Here is a 24,350-nt window from a genome sequence, read left to right as displayed (position 1 = left end):
GGGGAGACTTTTTAAAACAAAGCCAAGCAAACCTTTTTTCATTTTTTTTTTTTTCTTAGTACAAAAATCAGGTTAACTACCATGAAAGCTCAGTTGCTGTGTGAGACAGCTCACTCTTCTGCTTCTCATGCTTCCACCAGCAAAGGAGGGGGCTTAAAATAACATCCTTCCCTTGCTACTGGCGTTGGCCATATGCTGGAACAGCAACACAATCACCCACTGCCACATTTGTCACCAGGCACATTGCATCCCTCTCTCTCCCATCAGCCATTTAAAAAATGGTTTCACATTAAAAGAAAGATGACAGGATTCAGGATTCACAAGTCAGGACCAGGAAAAAGCCAGTCATTCCTTCGTCCTTCTCTCTGCAGCACAGACACGCCAGAGAGTGCTGGACTTACAGCCAGCACCAGGGCCTGGAAAAGTGACTGCTGGTGCCTTTGCATCCTTTATCCCTCATCATGTGAATCACATCACTGCCTCATTATCAGCAGGTGGGACACACCTGGCTGCTCCTGTGGACACACACAGCACAGGGAAGGCAGTGAATACCCTGCCCCACACTGTGCACAGTAAACAAAGGCTCAAGGAACAAACATCTTTTAAAAACCTACTGTGTGGGTTTATTTAGTTAATGCCTTCAGTTTCCAAATGGATGCAGGCACATGTTTGGAAGTTAATTAAATTCCAAGGTTGAAAGAAAAATTGCTCTCTCGGGCAGAACATAAAACATTGAGGCTGCCATTTGTGATACCATCTGAGAGGCAAGGTAGGATGAGCCAGTTTATCAGCACTCTATAATAATGACTTCCACTTGTGGAAGTATTATTAGCACTAGAACATAAGAGCATTGCAGAAAAGGAAATGAGTCATCTCAAAAATGAAGGCTATGCTAGGACTCCTGTGATGGTGAAAAACAGACTGAATGTTGGAGGTGGGATGGGTAAGTGAAAATATCAGGCATCCTCACAGCACCCTCCCCTTCCTGGCATCCTGAATTAAAGTCTGGCCCTTCTACTTTTTGGAAACAAATTGTATAGGCAGTAAGGAGCGGTGAGACGACTTTCATAGAACATGCAGGGGACTCCAGAATATGCCCAGACTAAGCACTGATCTTTGAAGAACCAGACCTTTGCCTTTAGCTCATTTGGGTACTATGCACATGACTTTACAACACTATCCTGAATTATGGCACTTGTGGGTGGGGTAAAACACCCCCCAGCAGCTGAACTGGCAGGCTGCCCGAGAGAATGAGCGGCAGGTGCACATTGCTAAAGGCCACCCTGCACAGGTGGGGCTGTGTCACCTGCACCCCACGGGCTGCAGGGGCTGGGGGGCACAGCTCTGTGCAGGCTTTGTGCAGGCTTGCAGGGGCACAGCGCTGTCCAGGCTCTGCCCAGGGTCTTTGCCCACAGCACAGCAAAGCAAAGAGTGCTCCTGGCAGAGCTGCCTGCCCTGGGCAGTGGGTGCCCTCCCTGGGGACAGCCCTGTGCAAGAGTGGCACTAGTGGGTCCCAGTGGGCAGTGCCCACCCCTGCCCTTCTCTCATGCACATCCATGTTTTCCCAATGCAGTGGAAATGGCTCTGAACTCCACCGGGTTAAATTCTTGCAACAAATTTAAGCAGCAATAAAAACAAGCAAACAACCAAAAAAACCCCCAAAACTGTAAGCAACTTAAACCCAAGACCTTGCTCAGACTCTGGTGCCCACCACTACAGCTGGGCTGGCCTGCGCTAAGGGCAATAGCAACCCTTTACAGCAAGCCAGGACTCCAGGTGAAGCAAAGGCAAGGCTTTATTGCCACTTTGGGTGAAGAGCATTACATTTTACTACACAAAGGCAATTGGCAGTTGCTATAGCAGCAAGACAGCCTCTGTAGTCTTTTTCAGAGAGCTTCCTCTTCATTTGCTCTGAGTCATATATATGGTCTATCTCCAAAAATACTTCTTCACCTGATCCTTTGCATCAGGATAAACAAGACAAACCTATCTTTGTACTTTAACAGATTTTGCTTTAGTGAACAGCTGCAGAACCAAATTTGAGGCATTAGCATCCACACAGGTGTGAATACCTCTTCATTTGTTCTAACATCTGCAGGAGATCTCTCTGGGGTGTGAGGCTGCTCTCCTGAGCATTTGAGTGCCATGAAGTGCCCTGTTTCCCTGACATTCCTATGCCTCTGGTGTGTAAGTCAACCATGCAAGAGGAGGTTTTTTTTCACCTGCAGGTGTTGTCTGGCATTTGCAATGGTTTCCCCTCACTCCTCACATGCATCACTCCCATGACAGGACGCAAAAGCTCTGGAGGCAGATTTACCACCACAGTGCAGACTCACAGTGCAGGCAGACACAACTAAGCCAGTTCCCTGTGCAGAGGTGTGGCAGCACTGCCACAGAGTGCAGTTCCCCCTGTGGAAAATTCCTATGGCAGCTGCCCGGACCCTGAGCCTGGCAAGATTGAGGAAACATGCTCAGTGCTGCAGGTGGGCTTTGTGTGACATCCTCCTTCATCCCTGCCCTGCTACAACCCCTGCACAGGATGGACACACTTGAGCCTCCCACTGGCATATGAAGGTCAGGAGGAGCAATTCTTTTTTTATTCTGTAATATTTCAGCTAACAGAAGAGAATCAGATCATATTTGTTTTCAGCTTCTGATTTTGCAGCTGTTCTTATCTTCATTATTGATCTGTTAAAAGGACAAGACAAAATTCTAGAGAAGACATATGGTCAAATAGCATTGGCAATTTCTTTCCTGAGACTCACAGTGTGGCAGCCTGACTTTGAATATGCTGGTTTAGCTCCAAAATAGAAACTCTATAACCTGGCCCTAGAAACCCTGATCTGCAATGGTATATGTCATCTTCCCAGAAAGGAAATTTACAGTGTGAAAATGATCTTACTTTGGGTTTCTTTCACAAGCACTGTGCTCTGATAGGAGTGACCAAGCATATTGAAGAAAAAAAAGAAAGATGCACTATTAATAAACATTTGCAGATTAGTCAAGCAGCAGTAAAGACTGCATGTGGTTGCTGAGGCAGGCGTGACTTTGATTTCCCATACAGAAATTAAGCCAAGCACCCAGCCTGCACTGTCCTGTTCTCAGCCTCCCCCTAGTGCAGTGACCAGATAAACACTGCAGCAGATTCTGGCTGTGACTGTGTCCCTCAGGCATCACTCGGTTCAGAGTGGAAGAGGAGCAGGGCAAGGAAAAGCTTGTCCTTGTGGAGGTGCTTCTCCTACCCCCAGTCAATGCCAAGAGCTAAGGCTTGGCTCCAGGAAAGCACACCATGGAAGTCACTGAGCAGCCCTGCTGGCCCCTTGCCCTGGCAGCAGCCCAGCTGGAGGAAGCCCTGCAGGGCAGAGGAGCCCCAGACAGCCCCAGTCTGGGGCCCTAAGCCACCCTCAGACTGTGACCTGCTCCCCAGCTCCTCCTGAAGCACCGGGCTGCTCCCCATGTGCCAACCCCAGCAGCAGGGATGGGACCCTCCTGGAGCCCCACACACCTTGCCAGAGGGCAGCTGGCTCTCCTGGAGCCCCACACACCTTGGCAGAGGGCAGCTGGCTCTCCTGGAGCCCCACACACCTTGGCAGAGGGCATCTGGCTCTCCTGGAGCTCCAGCACCTTGGCAGAGGGCAGCTGGCTCTCCTGGAGCCCCACACACCTTGAGAGAGGGCAGCTGGCTCTCCTAGAGCTCCAGCACCTTGGCAGAGGGCAGCTGGCTCTCCTGGAGCCCCACACACCCTGGCAGAGGGAAGCTGGCTCTCCTAGAGCTCCAGCACCTGCCATTTCCAGCATGGGTATTGCTTCCCAGAAAACTCATCAACCATTGAGCTGGCTGCACAGGAGCTTTGCATTTCCCAGGGGTTTGGCCAGGGCCCATGGGACATTCAAGGTCACGTTCTGCTGGTGGGATGCTCAAACCCTTGGGGTGTCCCAGCCACCATGGGAACAGCAAATCCAACAGACAGGTCTCCAGCCCACCAAGCAACACAGCATTCACAGCACAGGGGAGCCCAAGGCAGGGGAACAGGGAAGACACAGCATGGGCAGCTTCCTAAAAAGTTCTACATCTATATATATAAAAGGAAGGAGGACTTGGTCTTAATTCAGGCTCCAGAAACACAAAACCAGAACCAGATTAGCAGAATCCTGAACCTCCAGAAGCACAACCAGCCAACACCCTCACACATTCACTCTGTCTTTTAAAGAAGCCTTTAGATAAAATCTATAAGGTAGTTGACTGTCCTATAATGGGCTTAGAGAGGGAAATTTAGGTCCAGGCTCCTGGCAGCAGGGAAATGTACTGTCACATTGATCTGATTTGTCATCTGACATCTAAAACTGTAAACTGTTACACCTAGAAGTTCTATTGAAATACAAAAGGTTTCCAGTTGAAACTTCACCTTAAACGATTCAGAGCTTGTCTCAGTTATGAAAGCCTCATTGGCACTTTTTCTTCAAGGGTGGAGTACAGCTGCCAGCTCTTGCAAAATTCCCTTTCAATCAACACTTTATCAACTTGCACACACCATTTATTTTTGTATGCTGACATGTAGTTACTCATGTGCCTGAATACAGTTTTACATGTTCTTGTGCTGTGCAATATTTGGAGCTTGGCTTTCAAGCGACTGTGTTTGTCAGCAGCTCCAGGCTTGTTTCAGTGAAGTGTTGCAAAGGCACTAAAACTAACAAACATAAGAATTGTTAAACCCAAAGTTTGCTTCCAAGGGTGTTTTCAATCACTGCGCAGCAATATCAGTGGCATCACAATTGCAGGTGAACTCCTGCTGGTTAGGAAACTCCTGATTACCCTGAGAGGGAGTTCAGGGCTCATCACTGCTGAGTAACCAAGTGCTGACAGCCTTTAGAAAGCTATTCCTCAGAAAAGCAAGATGGAAAGCTGAACTGCTATGGATTCAGACCCAGGGCCTGCTCAGATTGCTGCAGATGTCCCACCCAGTGCTGCTCAGGGAGCCCCGAGGGGCACACGCAGCCTGGCATCACCAGACATCCAAACCCTGCCTCCCTTCAGAGGTGCCACCTCCCCTGAGTCAGCACTTATCACTGTCACATGCCAAAAGCTCCCACACCTGCCCCAACAAAGTCCTTGCTGGCCAGCTCATATTTACATTGCATAAATTAAAGTTTTATAGGCTATGAAGGGGTGTGGCCTGAGGAAAAAACACAGAAAAAGAGATTTCCAGGCATGCTGAAGAGCAAACTGAAACAGTAAGTATTTTTTTCAGGTCTCTGCCCTTGAAATTCCACACCAAAATAAAGATTTCAAACTTGAAGCAGTACAAAAAGTAAAAAACAAACAAACAGAAATAAAGTGAGCTTTCACTTCTTGAGCTGAGATGTGCAGTAAATTTAAAGTACATTTGGGGACTGTGTGAAGCTGCTTCTCATCTCTGCACTTCCTGGCTGAAATTGCAAGAGTCACAGGCATCAAAGCCTTGCCTGTGCAGTTTCAAGAGTGTTTACCTCAAATTGCTGGAGAAGAGAAGCAAAGACACCAGGGGACCTCCGTTACTGACTCAGCACCTTGCTCAGAGGTTTCATGCAGTTATTTCCTCCATCTGTTCACAAAGGTAAAGCCAAAGCCTGCATATATACCCTGAATCCTCAGAGGCAAGGCCCCATGGAAGCACAACATGCTGCTTTAGGCTGCCAAAGCATCTGGATGCAAAACCAGTCAGCATTTCCCATAGCCATCCACCTGAACAGAAAAGCACAAGCAGCTGGCTCTGGGGACCCAGGGCTGCAGAAGACATTTCTGGGTTCCAAGTCCACTCCTCTGCTGCTGCTGAAATAAACTCTTTATAATTTTTCTTTCTGCCCTTCACCCTTCTAGAGCTATTTCACAACCTTTGGCTTCAACTGAAATTATTTATGACTGCCCTATGCATGTTTCTTCTTGTGACTGTAGTTTTATTTTAAGAAGCTCCTTCCTTCCCATGGTTTTTGCAGCCAGCCCCATTCTCTCTCCAGCTTCATTTTGCTAGGGATTTATCTAAGCTTTCAGTCTCTGCTCAGAAAATAGTGTGTTCTTTAATCATCCCTGGCGCTGCTCCAATTTGAAATTATCTTTCTCAAAAGGGGGTGACTGGCTCTGCATAAACTATTACAGATAAGATGGCAGGAAGTCTTTGTAAACACCATTAATGCTGCTTTAATTTTTAAGGGAAGAAACTCCCATGATTCATCCTGACCAACATTGTCATTTCCCACTTGCAGCAGAAACTCACAGTTTAAGTGGGAAACAGCCCAAAAGTACCACCCTCAGCACCCCCATTCTCCAGAGCCACTTCTCCTGGCCAGTGGTGTCACCCTCTGTGTCACCATCATCCCTGCCAGCCATGTTCCCAGCATACCCCCGTGCTTTGTCCCAGGCTCTTGAAAAAGTCATTGCTGGTCCACTCTCTCTCCCTGCTGAGGAGCTTCACTAACAACTTCTCCTCATCCTCAGCAATCCCTTTAAAGGAGAACTACTCCTGCCTTTCCCTTGGGGCTCTCCTTTGTTACCAGCCCCTTTCCCCAGATGGATAAGAGCCTTCTGCAGGACATGCCTGGGTCCTGCAATTATCCCTCCATGCTCTTCCCAGCCCTCCACTCACAGCTGTTGTCAGAGACCGTCAGGCTGCCTGGATTTGTACTGTCATCTAGCACAGTTCTTAGCCACACATCATCATCATCATGCATTCAGAAACATTTCTTCAAAATTCCATCACCAAAAACCTCCAATTCAGTTAAAAGCACAGCTCTGTGCCACTGACACCTTGGTGTTTCCCTTGCAGCTCAGACAAATGTCACATCCATGACCAAGGCATCTGGGGCCAGCCTGGACAGGGCTTGGGGCAGCCTGGTCTGGTGGAAGGTGTCCCTGCCCACAGCAGGGGCATGGAAACAGGTGATTTTTAAGGTGCTTTCCAAGCCAAGCCATTGTATGATTTTATGACTGTTAGATCAGCAGCAGCACTGTGAGTGCCACTCCCTGCTCACCTGCAGAGATCCTTCCAGTGAACATGCCACAGCATTGACACATGGCCTGCAAGGACATTTTTAGCCATTTCACAGTTACATACAATTAATGTTTTAAAAATACAGATTGTTTTAAATGCACGGGCTTGCAACAGTTTCCCCTTTTCAGTATAAAGTGCAGCTTGACAACTCAGTAAGTGAAAAATAATATTAATTATCATAATATCAGATGCTTGAATACTCTAAGTCAGACTAGATCTGGCTAATACTCAGATGAACTCCTTGCAAGGAAAAGACAAAGCAAATCTATAGAAATGCATGTAAAGTACTCCAAAGGCTGATTTTTTTAGCAATATGCAAACCCAGAAGGCAGTGACTACCAATTTTCATCTTCTGTGGCACGTTTCCAGAAGCTGTAGGTGTACTCCTGGCCAAAACCCAGCTCTAGTTATGCTGTGTCCACCTACTTCTAAATTTCATCTGCAAGTTATTTTTCATGTTCTCTTTATAAAATGTACTGACTAAAGTTGTTGGCACAGAGCAACTGATGTATTCTGTCCAAGACCAGGTGTATTTGAAGTGTATGACTCAATTCAAGTTGTTTTTATTATTTCTTATTATATTATTTTGTCAAAAGACAAAATGTTATTAACCAGAATTTACTGGATCACAGAGAAGCTTCACGGTAAATAGATAAACTTGGATATCATACTTAAATTTTTACCAAGATTCAGTTTCTTAAGTCAGTGTAGATTGATAGTAAAAACCTTCAGGCTCTTGCACCTAGTAGGGGTGCTCCCTACCTCCCTTCTCTGTTCTAAAATGGTTTTATTTGGGCAGCAATATCTGATCAATACCAAGATGAGCAATGGCAGTGACAAAACAGCCAGTCCTGGCCTGAAGTACCTGGTTATCTCCTGTTTTTTCAGTGCTACAATGGAAATGCATTATTCTGGATGCCCCAAACCCATGCTGAAGCAATGCTGAAGTCAGTTAATTTGTGAATGCTCTCTATTAATAAAAATCAATGCTTTCAAGTCTTAGCCTTCAACAGACCATCTGATCTTTCCCCCCTTAAGTGACTGCAGAAACACCCTCCTTATTCCACTGCAGCCTGCATATCCCTTTACTACCAGGTTTATAGTAACTTCAATCAAGCCAGAACCATGTGAAATTACACAGAAAAAATGAGAATAAGAGAAAGATTTCCTAAAGTGATGAAAAGCAATCCTTGAAATACTATGATGCACTGGGAAGGAAGTGTTTTCCCAACTATTCTCTGCAAACTATATCAAAAGCAGCTCAGTCAGTGATTGGGCTGAAAAAAAAGGCAGAGATGAAGAAACCCTGAGTCAGATGATGCCTCTTCGCCTCCTCTCTCAGTATTGCAATGTCTTTTCTTCCTAAACATGAGCTGCACATGAATAGTGTTGGTGCTTCTTTGGTTTGAAGGGATTTTGCTCATTTGAAGGGTTGTTCTTGTTCTTAAATAGTAAATTGCCATGGATACAGAATTAAAGTTGAAATTAATCATAGAAATACTTACAGACCAAACAATTATCATTCTTCTAGACACAGAGTGATCTATATTCCAGTAGGTAAATGGAAGGAAAGTGATATAAAAAATCTCTTCACCCAAAGCAGCTGAAAACTTGAACAAGTAGTAGTAGAAGTAGTTCTTCACAATATACTTCTGTGTGCAACCCTGGAAATGAGAGAATGTTATTGTTTTAGTGAAGTAGAAAAATATAACAAACACTTAAAGTATTATACAGTTCCCAGTCCTTAAACCAAAGAGTTTGTTATAGGAAGTGTCAAGAAATGAAGTTCAATTTTTGTACTAGAATGAAGACTGTGGTGATAGCACAGCCACATTTCCTGCAGAGCAGAAATCCATTCAGACTGAGGCAGCAGTCACGAGGACAAAACCTTCCAAGAGATGGGATCAGCCTTTCCTCCAGGGTAATCAGGTGCATTTCATAAAAGGTATTGACATGCTAAGTTTGAAATTTCAACATCAGTAGACAAAGCCACCACTGCTTTCACTGGAAATGCATCTTGAGGTGAAAAACTTAAACTGCAATTACTGAACTACTTCATTTAAAGTTTGCCTCATAATAGTCTCTGCAATTTGCTGACAGGTGCTGCTGACAGCAGCCCTCAACACTGATTTTTTTTCAGGTGCCTCCAGCTCTGTGCTCCTGTGCAGGATCTCACAGGATCACCCCACACAGAGGTGCCACAGCTGGAAGATTCAGCTCCTGCCTGGGCCTGGGCTCAGCAAGCACAGCTGCAGAGCAGGGCCAGGGCAACACAAGGCTCTGAGTGGGCAGAGAAGAGAGCTGCACCTGCCACCACCAGATTTTCACTCCATTTTAAGTAACAACCTCAAGGGTGTCTTTTTAAGCATTACCAGTAGATACATTGCAAACAGCAACACTTTAGTGCTTCATTTATTAATTTTATTCTGCATGAAATTTCATTCGGTGTCTGGATTTGGTGGCTAGATTATTTCCTTAGATGTACCCCACCTAACATGTTTCTCTCTTCCAAAAGGTGACACCCAGCCCTGCAGAGCTGGGAAGCCACACAACAGCACACATTGCTCAGGCCATGACTTTGGCCACTTGTTGAAGGTTCGCTGCTGCTGCTGCTGCCATTTGGGACTAGGACACCACAAAGAAGCCTCACACTCTTAGCAGGAGCAACAGGTAAGTGAATCACATTTTGTAGGTACACCTGTCACTTCAGGAAATAAGGAGAGATATAGATAGATTAGATTAGATTAGATTAGATAGATGTTTTGATTCAGGGGAGGAGCTAAGGAGCCAATCTAGTCCCACTCAATCCTCCCCAAAAAATTAAAAATATGTACATTGGATATGCAAATACAAGATGAAAGAACTTCCTAAAGATGGAAACTGAGAAGGGACCATGAAGGTCTCAGCATAAGCTTGTAAAACTCACCAAATAGGAAAACTTATGCTGGAGCTGGCTGTGTAACTAGTTTACTAAAGAGAAACTCTCACCCTACATGCTAGTGAGAATACATAAAAATTGTCCAAGGAGTCTAGACGTGCACTTGTGACTCACTGCAAAAGCCATTAGAAGCTCCAGTCTCTTCATCTGCTTTTAGTGCAGAGATGAGGCAAACTGCACGGAGATGACAAAAGCAAGATGGAAAGAACTTGCATCCATTCGAGTACCATAAAAAACCCCACAACCTGAATTGATTTGTGCACCAATGAACAGAAAAGATGAGTCACCATTTTTGGAAATGCCAGGGTCAGAGGAGTGTTCCCCCATCTCTCAGTCACAGAGGCCACAGATGAGTTACTGGCATCCCTTTAGGATAACAGCTCTATGCCTGGCTGTGTGACAGAGCAATCAGTCTGAGTGTCTCAACTCTCATCTGCCACTTAGAAAACACCCCCAGTGCAATTAGCAGCTCCAATGCTCCTGTCTGAGATCCTGGAACTGTATTTGGTGACACTTAACCTGGCCCCACAGAAAGCCCTCTGCTGGCACCACTAACTCCTCACTTAAGCATTAATCCCTAAGGTATTGGGAATTATGTGTGCTTTAGCTCAGAGAGGATCAGACACAAGTAATGCTTTTATACTTGCAACCTCATGGGATGAGGGATAAAACCTTTTTATTCCAGTAACTGTTTTGTGGGGGAAAGTAAGTTTATCAGGTTCTAAAAGAAATGTGGAGCTAAAACAATATTTCCATATCCAAGTCATTCCACATGATTCCATTCTGATTCTTAAACCTTTTTTTTTTTTTCTATCAGAAATCACACACACATTTGGTTGGATTTTTAGCACCTTTTTTTAAACTCTACACCAGCAGCTGTGACAGCCAGTGCGTGGCAGGGGACAAACAGAGCCTGTCTGTGACAGGATGCCACAGCCACATGTCAGGCACTCAGAGTGCCACAGGATTGCTCCACTTGGTGCTTGGCAGTGCATGGTAATAAAGTGATGTTTGTGCTTGTTGTGATCCCAAAGCACTGTAGGTACAGCAAACCTCCTCCATGCACCTTCAGACTGCAGCGAGCTCACATTTACTATCTACACCCACTGCTTCTGCAGAAAGCAGAGTGCAGTGCTTTGTGAAGTGCCTTCCCTCTTTATTCTCATGCTAACCCCAGTGCAGAAAAATCCATTATTTGTGTTAACATCTTCTAGCATTCCCAGAAATTTATTCAATCTGTAATTTTAAGTAACTCCTATCTTTAGATTAGCTTTTCTTAATGTACTGCAGTGACCTGATGCCTTCCACAAAGCCTGAAGCCCTTTCAGCAAATCATTCTTCCATCCATCTCCATTGCTACTCAGTTTGGATCAGAGAGGTTTTAATGGGCAGCAATTAAGGCTGTAGATAAAGTCAGAATTTTTAGAGCATTTCCAAAGCAAGATGTAATAAACCTCAACATTCACAGACACAGAAACAGGTAATTTCACAAAAATGACCCTTCTCACCAACTGTAGAATGTCTGATTTGAAAAACCTCAAGTGCTCAGACTACAAGAAACTCTTCTCGATGTATGAGTCTCCATAAATAAACTACCCAGCTGTTGGCACAGAAATGGCTCTTGCATTCATCCCACGTTTGCAGTGTCTGCACAGGGGTGGGTCACCCTCACCAGGAGCTGCCACAGCACCCTGGAGCAGGGGAGAATCCCTAAACATTCCCACAGGGCCAGCAGAGCAGGGCAAGCCAACACCCTGGTGGCTCTGGGGATGCAGCAACACACAATGACACAGCATAGGAGGAATCCATCATTTCAGAAATTATGTGTATATATAGTGTTTAGCCTTCAAAGCTGAAGCAAAGGAACAGCAGCTGAGCCACTAACGTAATAAATGTAAAAATGTACTTTTGTACATTCCCAAAAATGTAGTTTTTGGGGGAAAAAAAAAGTAGCTATGCAAAGATAGTATTTCTTGCAATTCCTGTGGCAGATTTCTTGTCAGAGAGCAAAACAGGCCCCAGCCTTTCCTGCCCTGTCTCTAGAGACAAGCTGTGCAGCATCAGACTTCTAAGGCTCAGAGTGTGACCCAGAGATCCCATTAACCAACACTCTGTTCTCAGCTCTCAATTACTGTGGATCTTTCAGAAGATGTACATGTTTAATTGAAGCTCTTGAAGTCCCTTACTCCCCTTTCAACAGAACTGCCTTGCAAAAGATTACGAGTTTCCCTCCCAAAGTCCCTAATTAACACATTACATACTTTTCACTTTAAGGTTTTTTAATGCTGTAAAAAAAGGGTTCTAAATTTAGAGAAGCCACCAAAAATCAGGCACAAAAGAAAAAAATCAAAAATTCCAGTCTAGATGTTGCTGTACACAAAGACAGTATAAATCACACTAATCAGCCCCACAGGGCTGTACTGTTTTGAGTAAAAACAGTGGGAAAAGCCTTCTGTACTGGAGTACCCTGCATAAGCAGACAATTTTAAATCACTTTATGTTTATTAACTGTAGCAAGTTAAAAAGGAACCTATCAAGTCACAACAACAACAAAAAATTAGATATTGGTAATTAGATTTTGGAAAATAAGAAAAAGCAAAACCCATGATTATCAAAATTTTCAGCTCTTCCATCCAACTGCACAGCTGCAGTCACACACAATGAGTTTCCTGAAGATGCAACAAGCAGGGGCAGCACATTCCCCTTCCCTGGGAGCACCAACCAACCCTGCTCCATTTCTCCATGAGGAAGGAAGGGAGGGGTGGCCAGGGGCAGTGCCCCAGTGGGATTCTGGTGTGGCCATGAGCCCCTGGCTGGGTGCACAGCACCCATGGTGGGTGAGGGAGCCAGCAAAGGAGCAGCACAGAGCCGTGGGAGGAACTGCAGGGATGGCAGGAGACACCAGGGGCAGGACAGCAGCACACAGAGCCCACAAAGCACACAGAAGGAGCCCCAGGGCGTCAAAAATACACCTAACCAAACTCATACATATGTGCAGCTTCCCACTCTGTTTAAATGCTTTAAAACAAGGAATTATTTTTTTTAGTCTCTGCAGAACATGAGGCAGCCAGTTTTCAATAGCTGTCCAGGTTTACAGGGTGTTGTTGGAGGGACACCTAGAGCCAACCAAAACCTCAGAAATGTGGGGATGGAGACAAACAGAAATCACAAGAAAATCCTTCTTAAATGTCATAAAATCTTGTCCAGCTCTGCTGTTGCAGTGGGTCCTTGTTGTGCAGCACATAGAGGACACATCCAGCTCCCAGCTGTTGTGCAAGCAAAGACAGCAGCAGGAACTCCTGGATTAATGAGCAGGGATGTGGCCTGGAACCATCAGCTGATGCAGAATCAAGATAACCATTGCATGAGACATGACAATGCTCAGCCTTCAAGCCACAGAGTCACAGCACTTCCAGTGGGCTCAGGTAAAGAACCAGCAGGCAGCCTAAAACTCAGGCAGGATCCTGGGAGCATTTAAGCAATTTCTTAACTCGTTCCAAAAGGCCATTGGATAAAATCCTCAGCAAGGTACAGGAGCAGAGCAGTGCTGCACAGGCAGCAGCACCAGGGATGGCTGGAAGCAGTCAGGCTGAAAGGGGCTGTGGTTTGCCAGACCAAAGGCTGAGCCCACCCAGACAGACTCTGGGAAAGGCACATGCAGGTCTCCCACCAACACTGCCCCCCTGGGCACAAAGCCCATCCAGTCACCACACATCAGTATGTGTTCATCCAAAGTCTGCCTTCAGCCTGTAAGGGATGGTCAGCTGAGACAGATGCACACATCTGCACATCTGAAGCTGGGATGGGTCCAGAACACAGTTAAGACACTTCACTTTATGTGGGAAGATTTCATTTTTTAATCTTCATATTGTTTTCCTTCCAGTCTGATTAATAGTTGGGAGATGGACTGAATTCCAGGTTTTATTTTTGTATCTTGCTCTAGAAGTAACATGATTAGCCTCCTTCCTTGTGCTGAAGGAACACATGTAGAAGTAACAGAATCTGCCAAGTCATTTAAATATAAAGTGGAATAACCTAAGAGCAGTGTTGACAGAGCATTTGGTTAGGCAATTAATAGGAAGAATCAAGGAAGGAAAAATTGATTATGTTGTCTTCCTTAAAGAAAGCTGTCTTATAGAAACCAAAGTCTCTTTCAGACAGAAAGGGGAGTGGCTGCTCAGGAGGCTGATTGCTTGTGGGGGACCATGCCTGCAGTCACTGGGCAGGACAGCCTCACATTTCCTGACAGACAGCCCAAACCAAGGCTGGTCCAGCTTGTCCACCAGGGCTGGGTGGCTTACACTCCCACCACTCTGCTGGAAGTGTGTCTAACCTGTCCTTACTGAACCAGAGCTGGAAACTCCACTGCTTGCTCCAGGCCATGTCCAAGAGCTTAGCTCTCCTGCCATCTAGCCTGAAACTCTTGCTGAAATTGAAACCTATGGCTATTTTCTTATCTACTGCAGACAAGGAACAAATTGCTTCCTTCCTGTGAAGGCTGGCACAGGAGAAGGTTGTTATAAGCATTCAAAAAATAACTCCTTCACTCCCTAAACACCTGGTAATTCTTACAGGGTGTACTGAGCATTTTGCAAACACAGCACCTGTCTTGAATTACAGAGCCCAAAGATCAGATGTGACACTTCAGCAATGCTGAAGGAACAGTCCTGCACAATGTCATTCATTTTGTGGCAGTTTTCAGAGGTTTGTCACCACTGAATCATGTCAAACCTGTGATTTCAAACAACTTCATTTCCTCCATGAAATCCCTACCACATCTATTGCTCCATTCTACAGTTAGTCTACACCTACTTCTTCAATAAGTATCTGCACCTATTAAATAGAAGTAATTTTTCAATCATATCTTCAGCTTGACAAGACTATTTGACTTCAATTCTCGTCCTCCAGCCTACCTGCACCTTCTTCTAAGTTCCTCTCACACCTGCATTTCCAGCTGGTGATTTCCACTTGGCTCTGAAACGTGTTCTGAAGAGACTCTCATCACTTTCCATCAAAAGGTGTTCATGGTGACATTCAAACTCACAGGCCATTTAACTTCCTATGTTCCTTTCTTAGCAGAGGCCTGGAGAGTTGACATCCGTGATTCAAAGAATCATAGAATCGGAGAATCCATGTTGACATCCATGATTCAGACAATCATAGTTTAGGTTGGAAGGGAACCTTTAAAGATCATCTACTCAAACCTCAAACCTACCAGCTCATATACTCAGGAGCTTTTTCTTGTTGCTATTAAAATGGCAAGGCTGTCTGACTTCCCTCCACACAGTGGTGTCATGGCATCAGAATTATGTTTCACCCCTTTTCTCGCAATGTAATTTTGAGGAATTCCAATAGCTTCACCTTCCACCATAATCTTCAGACTTTTGAGCATACACCTGAAGGCACCTTTCCAGCATGGAGGGTAACATCCCTGCATTTATTTCCTTGCCCACTCTTTATGGAAAGCTGTTTCTCTCATGTCATTCCAGTTGCTGGAGTAACTCCAGGAGCCCAGCTCTGACACTTTTGTTACAAATCACTGATGTGCATCTGCAGCACTTTTCTGCCAAGAAAGCTGCACACCAGCAGTGCAAATAGAGCTGCATTTCCCCTGAACGAGCTCACCTCCTTCATGCCCTCAGCCCTGCTTTGCCAGGCTGAGACTGGGCAGGCTGGGCTCTTGCAGCTGCCCTGACAGATGTGGTGGGTGCACTTCAGCATCCTCCCACATTCCAACTGGCCAGTTTGTGCCATGTGGAAATAACAGGGCAAGAGAGGCAGGCAGGGGAAGGGCAGAAGGAAAACGCTTCCTTCTTCCCTGTTTTACAGTGGAAGAACAGGTTTATTTAATTGCATTTTAATTTATGAGAATTAGACTGCAAGTTTGTGGGGTGCAACACAGAGCCTGCACGTGGAAATGTCTGAGGAAGGTGTTTTAAGGATTAGGTAGCATCAGTGTCTGTGGACAGAGGGAGGAAAAGGCAAATTAAGAAACAGAGGAAGCAAATTTTAGGCAGTTCAGAAAGGGGATTTCAGCTTCAAAACTGATATCAGATTCCTCTGAAAATTACTGTACTTCATATTTCCAAAGGTACAGTGTTACTAAAACTGGTTTTGAGTACAAGGATGGGCCACAGCACAGCAGTTTCCAGCAGCACAGCATTAGATGGTCACCCTGCCCACACACCCACCCATCTCCCTCAAGCACCACCTCCTTTTAGTTTTGACTTTCTGCCAAAAGCAAATGAGTCAGAGTGTTACTAGGGCCTGCATGGCTGCTGGATACCCAAGGTGCTCTGCAGAGAGACTGAGGGGGAGGAATGGGAAGCCTGACACTCACTTTTGCCCCAGCACACAAGATCTGAGAAGATCCTCAAGAGAAGCTTCACTTAACCTAACCTAATCCAACCCAAGAAAACCTTGCAGGAGTGGCCAATGACCATGGAGAACCAGGACTTCACTGTTAGATTTCTTTGCAGAGCAAAAAGCTTGTTCTCACATTCAGATTTTTTTTAGAAATTAACTTTAGCCTGGAATAGACACCATAGATTAATCACTTTTTCTACACAGCAGCATCGTGGATCCAGTCAGCTAATTTTGCTCAAAGACTAGCTCCATGGCAGAGGTCTGTTCAGAGAGGCACAGAGCAGGAAGGCTTCTGGAACAAACAGAGTAACACCATATCATTTTCAGCCAGCTAAACTATTTGTTTTAATCTCTTACAATCAGGCACCAGCACAGGTGAGGTGGCATTTTTGCCAGCAGATGGTTCCAAGACTGGAGTCAAAGAGCAGTTTCCTAAGGTAGTGCTGAGAATTTGGGTTAAATACCATCACATGTGTACAGGTGCCTTGTCCCTGAGCTCCCAAAGGGCACAGAGTTCTGTAAGGACAAGGGATGTGTCCAAATTGCAGCTGTGGCTGTGAGAGGCACATGGGAGGAGAGCTGCAGATAAGATGTCCTTCATTCACCTGCTGCCTCATTATTAGCTGCCCTTAGTGCAGGCCATGCTGATGTCAGCCCTTTCTGATGGAGCAGCACACAAGGAGACCAGCCTGATGCTGCCAGTGCTGCTGCAAGGCCTGGCTCTCCTGCCCCTCTGAATGAGGGCAGCCCCTGGCACTCCCCCAGCCAGCAGAGCTTGGCACCAGCTGGTGGCACCTTTTGGCAGGTGCGTGAAAGCTTTAACGCTTCAGTCAGTCCCAGCTCAAAACTCACTCTGGCATCTCACCTGCAGGTGACATGGGTGTCACTGCCCTGCCATGGGGTCTCCTTTCTCCTCCCTAGACCTTTCTTTCAGTCCTTTGCTTGCTCTGCCCTTTGCTTCATGCCACAGATGCTGGTGGGTGGGCTGTACATTTGTCAGGGAACAGGTTCCTCACTGCCAATGCCTCTGGGCCTTCCCACTGCAAACATCCAGGCTCTGCTCCTGTGGCACAACTGAGGTGTCTGACATGGAGCTCTGTAAAACAAAGGTCCCCAACACTCTCACTTGGCAAAGAAAATGGCAATGGGGAACACTAAAGGCACTACACCTCATAAAGTGGTTGACTTAAGTAAGCAGCCACAATTCCATGCAGTGGAGCAGGCTGCAAAGGGGATAAAAATGACCTGACCAGGGCTGACAGTGACCATTTCCTGTGTGCCAGAACCCACAGGCTCAGGGAACCCTATTGACAGTGGTTTGCAACTGCCAGCTGTCTTCAAAAGGAAGAATTAAATATATTTTTTATTTTTATATCTAGTAAAAAATATTCCAAAATTTAGTAATAAAATAAATAAATGAGCAATTCAGGTCCATATTAAAGCCTTCACACTCCTCTACATCTAGACCAATAGCAGTTTACCTTGGGAAAGTAAGTTACAGGTGCTCACCAAACTGGACTGATATGAAACCCTTTAAAGCAGGAAAGTGAACAGACATTTTAAATAAAAAAATCATGGTTTAGACAACACTACCTGTACCCTCTAGACCTCAGATTTACTTGCTATAGCAGTCATTAGTCACCTTCCACTGCCCAGATGACCCATATACATTCCCTGCAGAGCATAAAAATGAGATAAATTGAAAGAACTAGCTGTCCAAAGGGATTTTCCAGAACACATTTTCTCTGGTTCTTGTTTGTTAAATGTACTCCTGTTCTCCAGAGACCCAAACGACAAAAACAACAGCAGATTAACTTTTATTATTCTGGTTGATATCTGAAGTAATGGCCCAAGACAGTCAGCAGAATTATAAAGCAGTGAGTGGCTCACCTCCAAGCACTGGAATTAATCCTGGGATCCTGACAGCTCCTCATTATGAGGTCCAGTGGCCTCCAAAAAGATGACTCAGGCTGTGAGCCAGGAAGCACTGAGTCATGAAGCACATCATCATCATCATCAATGTAAGGAGCTGGGCTGCCAGCACAGCCCCTCGTGTGCCCCTGTGCCAGCACCCACTCTCTCTGCACCACCAGGACATCTACTGCAATCAGCAAAGCTTCACAAACTCCTGTGGATCCTGAAGGGTCCTGGAGCATCTCCAGGATCCTGAAGACGAGATGGTAACAACCAGCACAGGGCTGTCTTTGCAGCCTGCTCTCCAGAGGGGGAGGAATGGGAAGCTCTCTAGAGGGGATGCAAGGCTGCTCCCTGAGGAGAGGCAAACCCAGGGCCGACAGATCCTCCCAGGGCTGCCACGCACTACCTGAATCTTTGTGATTCTGCTGTCATCTTCCAAAGGGCCCTCACTCAGGGCTGGCCAAAACCCTCCATGAAACCATCTCATTCATTCAGATGAACACCACCCTCACTGCTGCTAGACCCTCAAACCAAGACCTGCACACCTGCAGGAAGGGCAGATCCGACCACACAGGGCCAGAGCGATGCTGGGGAACGTGAGCCCTGTGCTCAGCCCATTGAAACCAGAAACTGCAGCTCGTGTTTCCCCAGCTGCAGCTCCAAACTGAGGAGCTTCCAAAAGTTCAGCTGTATTCTCTAGGGGCACAAAGTGTTAGCACTAGAGCCTGTTGTCCTAGCAGTGCTCATGGGCTTTTTTCACAAGGGTTTGCCTCTCCTGCTGAACCTATCTCAGCTACCACCAACTTACTGCTGCATGGAAAGGGAAACAACATGAAACAAAGTAAGCCTGCGAAACCATTTAAAAAAAAGCAATACTCTGAGGCTGATGCAAAAATCCATTGCAAGGGACCACCACAGAAGAGAGACCTTGACTCAGACTCTAGAGCAAACATGCTTCAATTTACCAACCATCCCATCACAGCAAAAACAGTGTTTTCATCTATATCTTGCAAGTAATTTACCACATTTTTTGGGACTGTAATACACCTGAGATGGAGGTGCAGTTTGTACCCACCTTCTCTGTTTCTGCTACCATCACCTGGCTGTTATCCTGGTTATTGTCCTCCTCACCTACAGCATGAACAATCACTAAACAGCATCAGGCAGTCTGTAAGCATTGTGCCAGCTCAGAGCAGTTCTGACAGTTAAGGAATAACTACAGTGTAAACATGAACTGTACTCTCTGCAAGGCAGGAAGACAGATCTTGAGATGATAAAGCATCTGGGAGAGGAAAAGTGGAGAAAGACAAACAAATCTCTACAAAGAACTTTGAATAGAAGGCTGTTGTTTTCTTTCATACCCTTTCATTAAGGCTATCAATTTCAGGAGCAAAAGTCCACCAGGAGATTAGAGATAAGCAAAGCTCCACGTTTAAAATATATATGGCCTTTATTTGGCCACTCACAGAACACCAGCTTCAGGTAGTATATTTATGTTTTTAAGAGCACAGCTTGAGGATTTCCTATAAAGTGTCAGGAAAAGATACCTTTCAGCTGTTCCAGAAATAAATTTCTGGTGAAACAAACTAATAATAGAAAGCAGTACAAAAAAGAAACTAGTATTAGACATGTTAATTATAAGGCATTGCTCTCTTGTCTTCTGTAGTAATAAACCCAGACAGGTTGTCCACTACAAGCCCATATATTCAATATCTGGTCCAAGTCAAGTTAGTGTGTTGGACTAGCACCATTGTCTATCATCCACAGACACCAGAGTTTGCATTTGTGGTATTAAAAAGTCATTCTGAGTGATCTGGTAACCAAGGAACATCAAGCACACTGGCTAGGTGACTGATTCAACATTTAAGAATTGCACACAGCCACAGCTGTCACATCTAAGCACTTCATTCCCTGTCTAATCTCATGGCAATTCCTGTGGGGCAGGCAGGACTGATTGACAAAGATTCAGAAACACAGCCACTCCTGCTGCTGCTGGCCACTGTAATCAGGCCTTGTGGCTTATTATATTTTTTTTAAACACATACTTCATGCCCAGGTTATACATAAATGAAGATAATGATGAATCACAAGCAGCACTCCTGGCACAAATGTTTGCAATAATTAAAAGCCTCCTTCCAGAGGAAGAGCTGTTCTGTCTTTTTACCCCTTTGAGACATCCTCTCTCCTCTCCAATGCAGTACAGCATTTTCCCTACCAGGTGTGTCCATCCCCTCCCAAACTGCCCCCAGCCCTCAGCTGGGCCACACAATCCAGGTCACATGCAGGGGCCTGAGAGCTGGCACTGAAGAAAGGGGGGATGCCCTGCAGACTTGGAGCTGTGCAGTCCCATCATCCAGTAAGCCATTCACACCTTCACTGCATGCAAAGGCTCTGGTTTTACAGGTATAACCCAGTGGTTGTCCAAGAGCTTACGCAGGAGAACCTGAGGATCTTTAAGACAGTGGTGACAGTCAAGACAAAGCAGTGTGGAAGTTACAACCCTATAGAAATCAACTGTCCTGATGACAAGGACTTTGAAACTCCCCAGTTTCAGGAAGGGATGGATGAGCACAGAGCCACACAAGGCTCCAGGAGGGAGATGCAGGAGCAGCACTTTAGCACCTTTCTGCAAACACCTGCAGCTAGTGGCAAGAAAATGACACTATCCATAGAGAATTCAGGGCCAAGGAATTAGCTATTCAAATGAGATTCCTCAACCTGTTTACTTGCAGATACATCAGGGTAACCCAGGTCATTTGGCAAGAAAGCAGGGGGTCTGAGCCTTAGTCTAAGGGAGATCGAAATGAACTTTTCACATTTCTTATCAGGCTGCAGAAGATGCTCCTTGTAAAAATGGACTTTTCATTCCCAGTTTAGATAAAGAGGAACACAGAGAGCATGTCTTCATAATTCTAGCACTTCACTGAAACACTGTTCAATCTATTCTCCCATCTCCATTTTAGGGGTGTTCGAACGCAACTTTCATGTTTCAGAAGTGAGTGCCATAATTCTGAGGAAACAAATCCTTCTGCTTTTATCTCCAAGTTTCATGGAGTCTCAAGCAGAAAACATTCACCCTTCACATAAAGGTAATTGTGCCTTGCTTCATGAATCCCAAAACAATTGCTCAAGGTGAACAGCTGCATTCATGGAGCATTAACTTGGACAGGATTTAGTATCAACACTGCCACATGAACTATGTCACTGTTCAAAAGAAAGCAGTGACAATAAATCTTTTAGTGAATTATCTGCATAGTTTACCCAAAATAGAGCTTACTGTAGTTCAGAAGTGAACAGACTGAACTACATCTAATCGAGAAAGAGTCAAGCAGCAGCTAAGGAAGAATTTTAGATGCTTGAAATGGGAATCTGAGCACTGGATGTGGAACAGGGAAGAGTAAAATAGCATGGAAGGGAAGGAGTGGTAGAGTTATGACATCCATGACTGCTCCATGTTTATGTTGCAGGTAGCATTTGAAAGCGCATTATCACACCTGCTTTCCAAAAGGCACCACAAAGCGATCTGCTAATGAATTCGAGTCATTACAGTAAGACAAAAAGCAGGTCGTCCGACCTGTACACACGGCTTGCATCATACCTTTCCCTGTTCCTTCTGATACACAGGGGAATTACAGATTGTGCCGGGAAACGCCGCGACCTGCCTGGCCAGCGGGAAGCGCTGCATGTCTGCATCGGCAGCTCGGCTGCACCGGCACGGCTGAGCCCGGAGCGGGCAGAGCCGGGCCTGGCTGGGGGCCCAGCCGCTCGAAGCGGGCAGGGACAGCGAGCAGGGGCCGGGCACAGCCGCACACCCTGGGCAGGGGCCGGGCACAGCCGCACACCCTGGGCCGGGGCCGGGCACAGCCGCACACCGTGGGCAGCGGGCAGGGACAGGGGCCGGGCAGAGCGCAGCACCGCGGCAGGTGCGCCCCGCTCGGAGACAGAACAGAGCTGCTCCTTCCCTGCCGCATCCCTGGGCCACACCGCGATGCCCCCCAGGCCCTTCCGCAGGCAACTCCCGCTCGCACCGAGCGTCCCATCCCGAGCGATGGGGGAGCGCCGAGAGCCCCCAGACACCTCCCCGGCGGGGCCGGGATGCAGCCGGGCTGCGGCAGCGCACACAGCTCGCTCCTTGCTCCAGCCCCAACCCTTCTTCCCTCCTCCCATCCCGCGGGCGGCGGGAAGCGGGGGGACCCTCCCGGGGCATCCCTGCGCTTTCGGTGCCGGGGGCGGCTCTGCTGAGTCACGGCCGGGCCCCCCCGCACTCACCTGCGGGCCGCGGCCGCTCCGCACCCCGCCGGGGGCAGCGCCGGCCGGGCGGCGCAGCGCGGCCGCTCCATTGCACACGCCGCCGTCCCGGGGCCCCTCCGCGGGCTCGCCGCTGCCGCCGCCCTCCTCGCCGGCGGGGAAGAGCCCGCAGGAGCGCTGGAAGCGCGCCACGGGCTGGGAGCTGCGCAGGGTGCCCAGCAGGCGGGCCATGCTGCCGCCAGCTCCGCGCTGCGCGGCCCCAGCGCGCCCCGCCGGCCGCGGGGCCGCGGGCAGGTGCGAGGTCCCGCCCCGCCCCTCCCGCACAGGTGCGGGTCCCGCCCCTCCCTGCCCCGCCCCGCCCGCACAGGTGCGAGGTCCCGCCCCGCACGCACAGGTGCGCTGCCCCTCCCGGGAGCGCCCCTTGCCGGCCCTGCGCTTCCCAACCCCGCGGTGCCCCCCGCGGCGAGGACAGGACATTCAGCGTGTTCCTTTTCTTTGGTGTTTTTCCTGCCATGATGTTCTTCCTGAAATAGAACGTTGGGAAAAACAGTTAGGCATGGATGCCATGCTACATGGGCTCATCTTCTGTCAATTCATCTCATGGTGTAAAATGCACCCTGAGCTGTCCCCAGTTTCATTTTGTCCGGTTTTGGAATCAGCTTTTATTTCTTTTCCCAAATATTTGCACACCTGCATTGTATACATCATGTGTACGCATACACCTATAAGGATACATCTCTAAATATTTTATCCCTTAAATACAGCTGTGGAGTTTCCTACAGAAAAAAAGGAGTTATCCCTTGGAAGATGCCCCTGAAGTTCTAGGGCTGCAAACCTTGCCACAGGTGATCCCTCCTGATTCCTATGTCTGAAACATTTAGAACCTTCCACCAGTGCATTTTTTTTTCTTACTAGAACAGCCCATTTCTATTCCCAGAAATATATTTTATACAAGGATTGCACAATCATTATTTGCTCAACATACACTCGTTTAAAGTTTGTTGCCTTTTTTTCATTCTCAAATACCCTAAATTATGCAAGGTTGCATCAAAGCTTTTTTTTCCAGAGCACTTAGAACCAAAGCCACGTTCCATTGCTTTTTTAGCAAGTCAGTGTGTCCCTGTGCCACCGGCTGGGCTGCCTGCAGGAGATGCTCACCCAGGCTCCATGAGTACTCCCAAGATGAGAGATGGCAGAGCCATCTCATCACCCAGCCTGGGCTGGGGCCACGTGGCTCCTGTGAGGAATCCCAGGGACAGCTCTTCATCACCCCATCCACAATTAGGGGCAGACTCCATAGATCTCATTTAATTGTTTGTGTGATGCATTTTCTTTTATCTTCTCCAAACACAATTTTCTGTCAGCAGAGGTCTGCCCGACCATCCTGTGTCGGGTGCTCTCCTCACTGCTGGTGTGTGCACACACTCAGCCCTGGCCGTGATGACAGGGCTCCCCTGTTAGAACCAGCTCACAGGGACTGAGGAGGGAGGCAGCCTGTGCAGGTTATGTGTTTGTACTCTTTTACTTGGGGCAATTATTTATTGTTTGCCTCTGGGTTTGTTTTTTAACAGCTGTAACATTTACTAGATGCGCTCATATGTACCTGGGAAATGTTTGCTTTTTTTTTTTCCTGTTCCTAGATATGTGAAAAATGCACAAAAATTTGTAACATGTTAATTTGAAGAGTAAAATTACAGCCCTTTACAGGGCTGTATTACAGTAAAATTGCAGCTGGGAGCCTTGCCACTGATGCCAGCGGGATAGGATCTCATCCAGGGACACAGTGGGAAGCAGGAAAGCAGGAATGAAAGTGCATGTCTGGAGCCAGCACTTGGTGGGTATTTTAAAACATCTCT

At 46.8% G+C, this 24,350-nt stretch overlaps 1 protein-coding gene across 1 annotated transcript in view; it reads right to left on the bottom strand.

Moving 5' to 3' along the window:
* The window catches only part of SGPP2 (sphingosine-1-phosphate phosphatase 2), a 34,988-nt gene extending 12,171 nt beyond the window's left edge, over positions 1-22,817 (bottom strand). The window contains exons 1-2 of the mRNA XM_005489337.4: positions 22,516-22,817; positions 8,531-8,689 (exon numbers count right to left, since the gene is read on the bottom strand). Coding sequence (XP_005489394.2) covers positions 8,531-8,689; positions 22,516-22,725 — 369 coding nt within the window. The 5' untranslated portion in view covers positions 22,726-22,817. The remainder of the gene's footprint in view (positions 1-8,530; positions 8,690-22,515) is intronic.
* Between the last annotated feature and the right edge of the window lie 1,533 nt (positions 22,818-24,350).

This window comes from Zonotrichia albicollis, chromosome 9 (assembly GCF_047830755.1).
Source record: "Zonotrichia albicollis isolate bZonAlb1 chromosome 9, bZonAlb1.hap1, whole genome shotgun sequence".
NCBI classification, from domain to species: Eukaryota; Metazoa; Chordata; class Aves; order Passeriformes; family Passerellidae; genus Zonotrichia; species Zonotrichia albicollis.
This window is presented reverse-complemented; position numbering and strand designations above follow the sequence as displayed.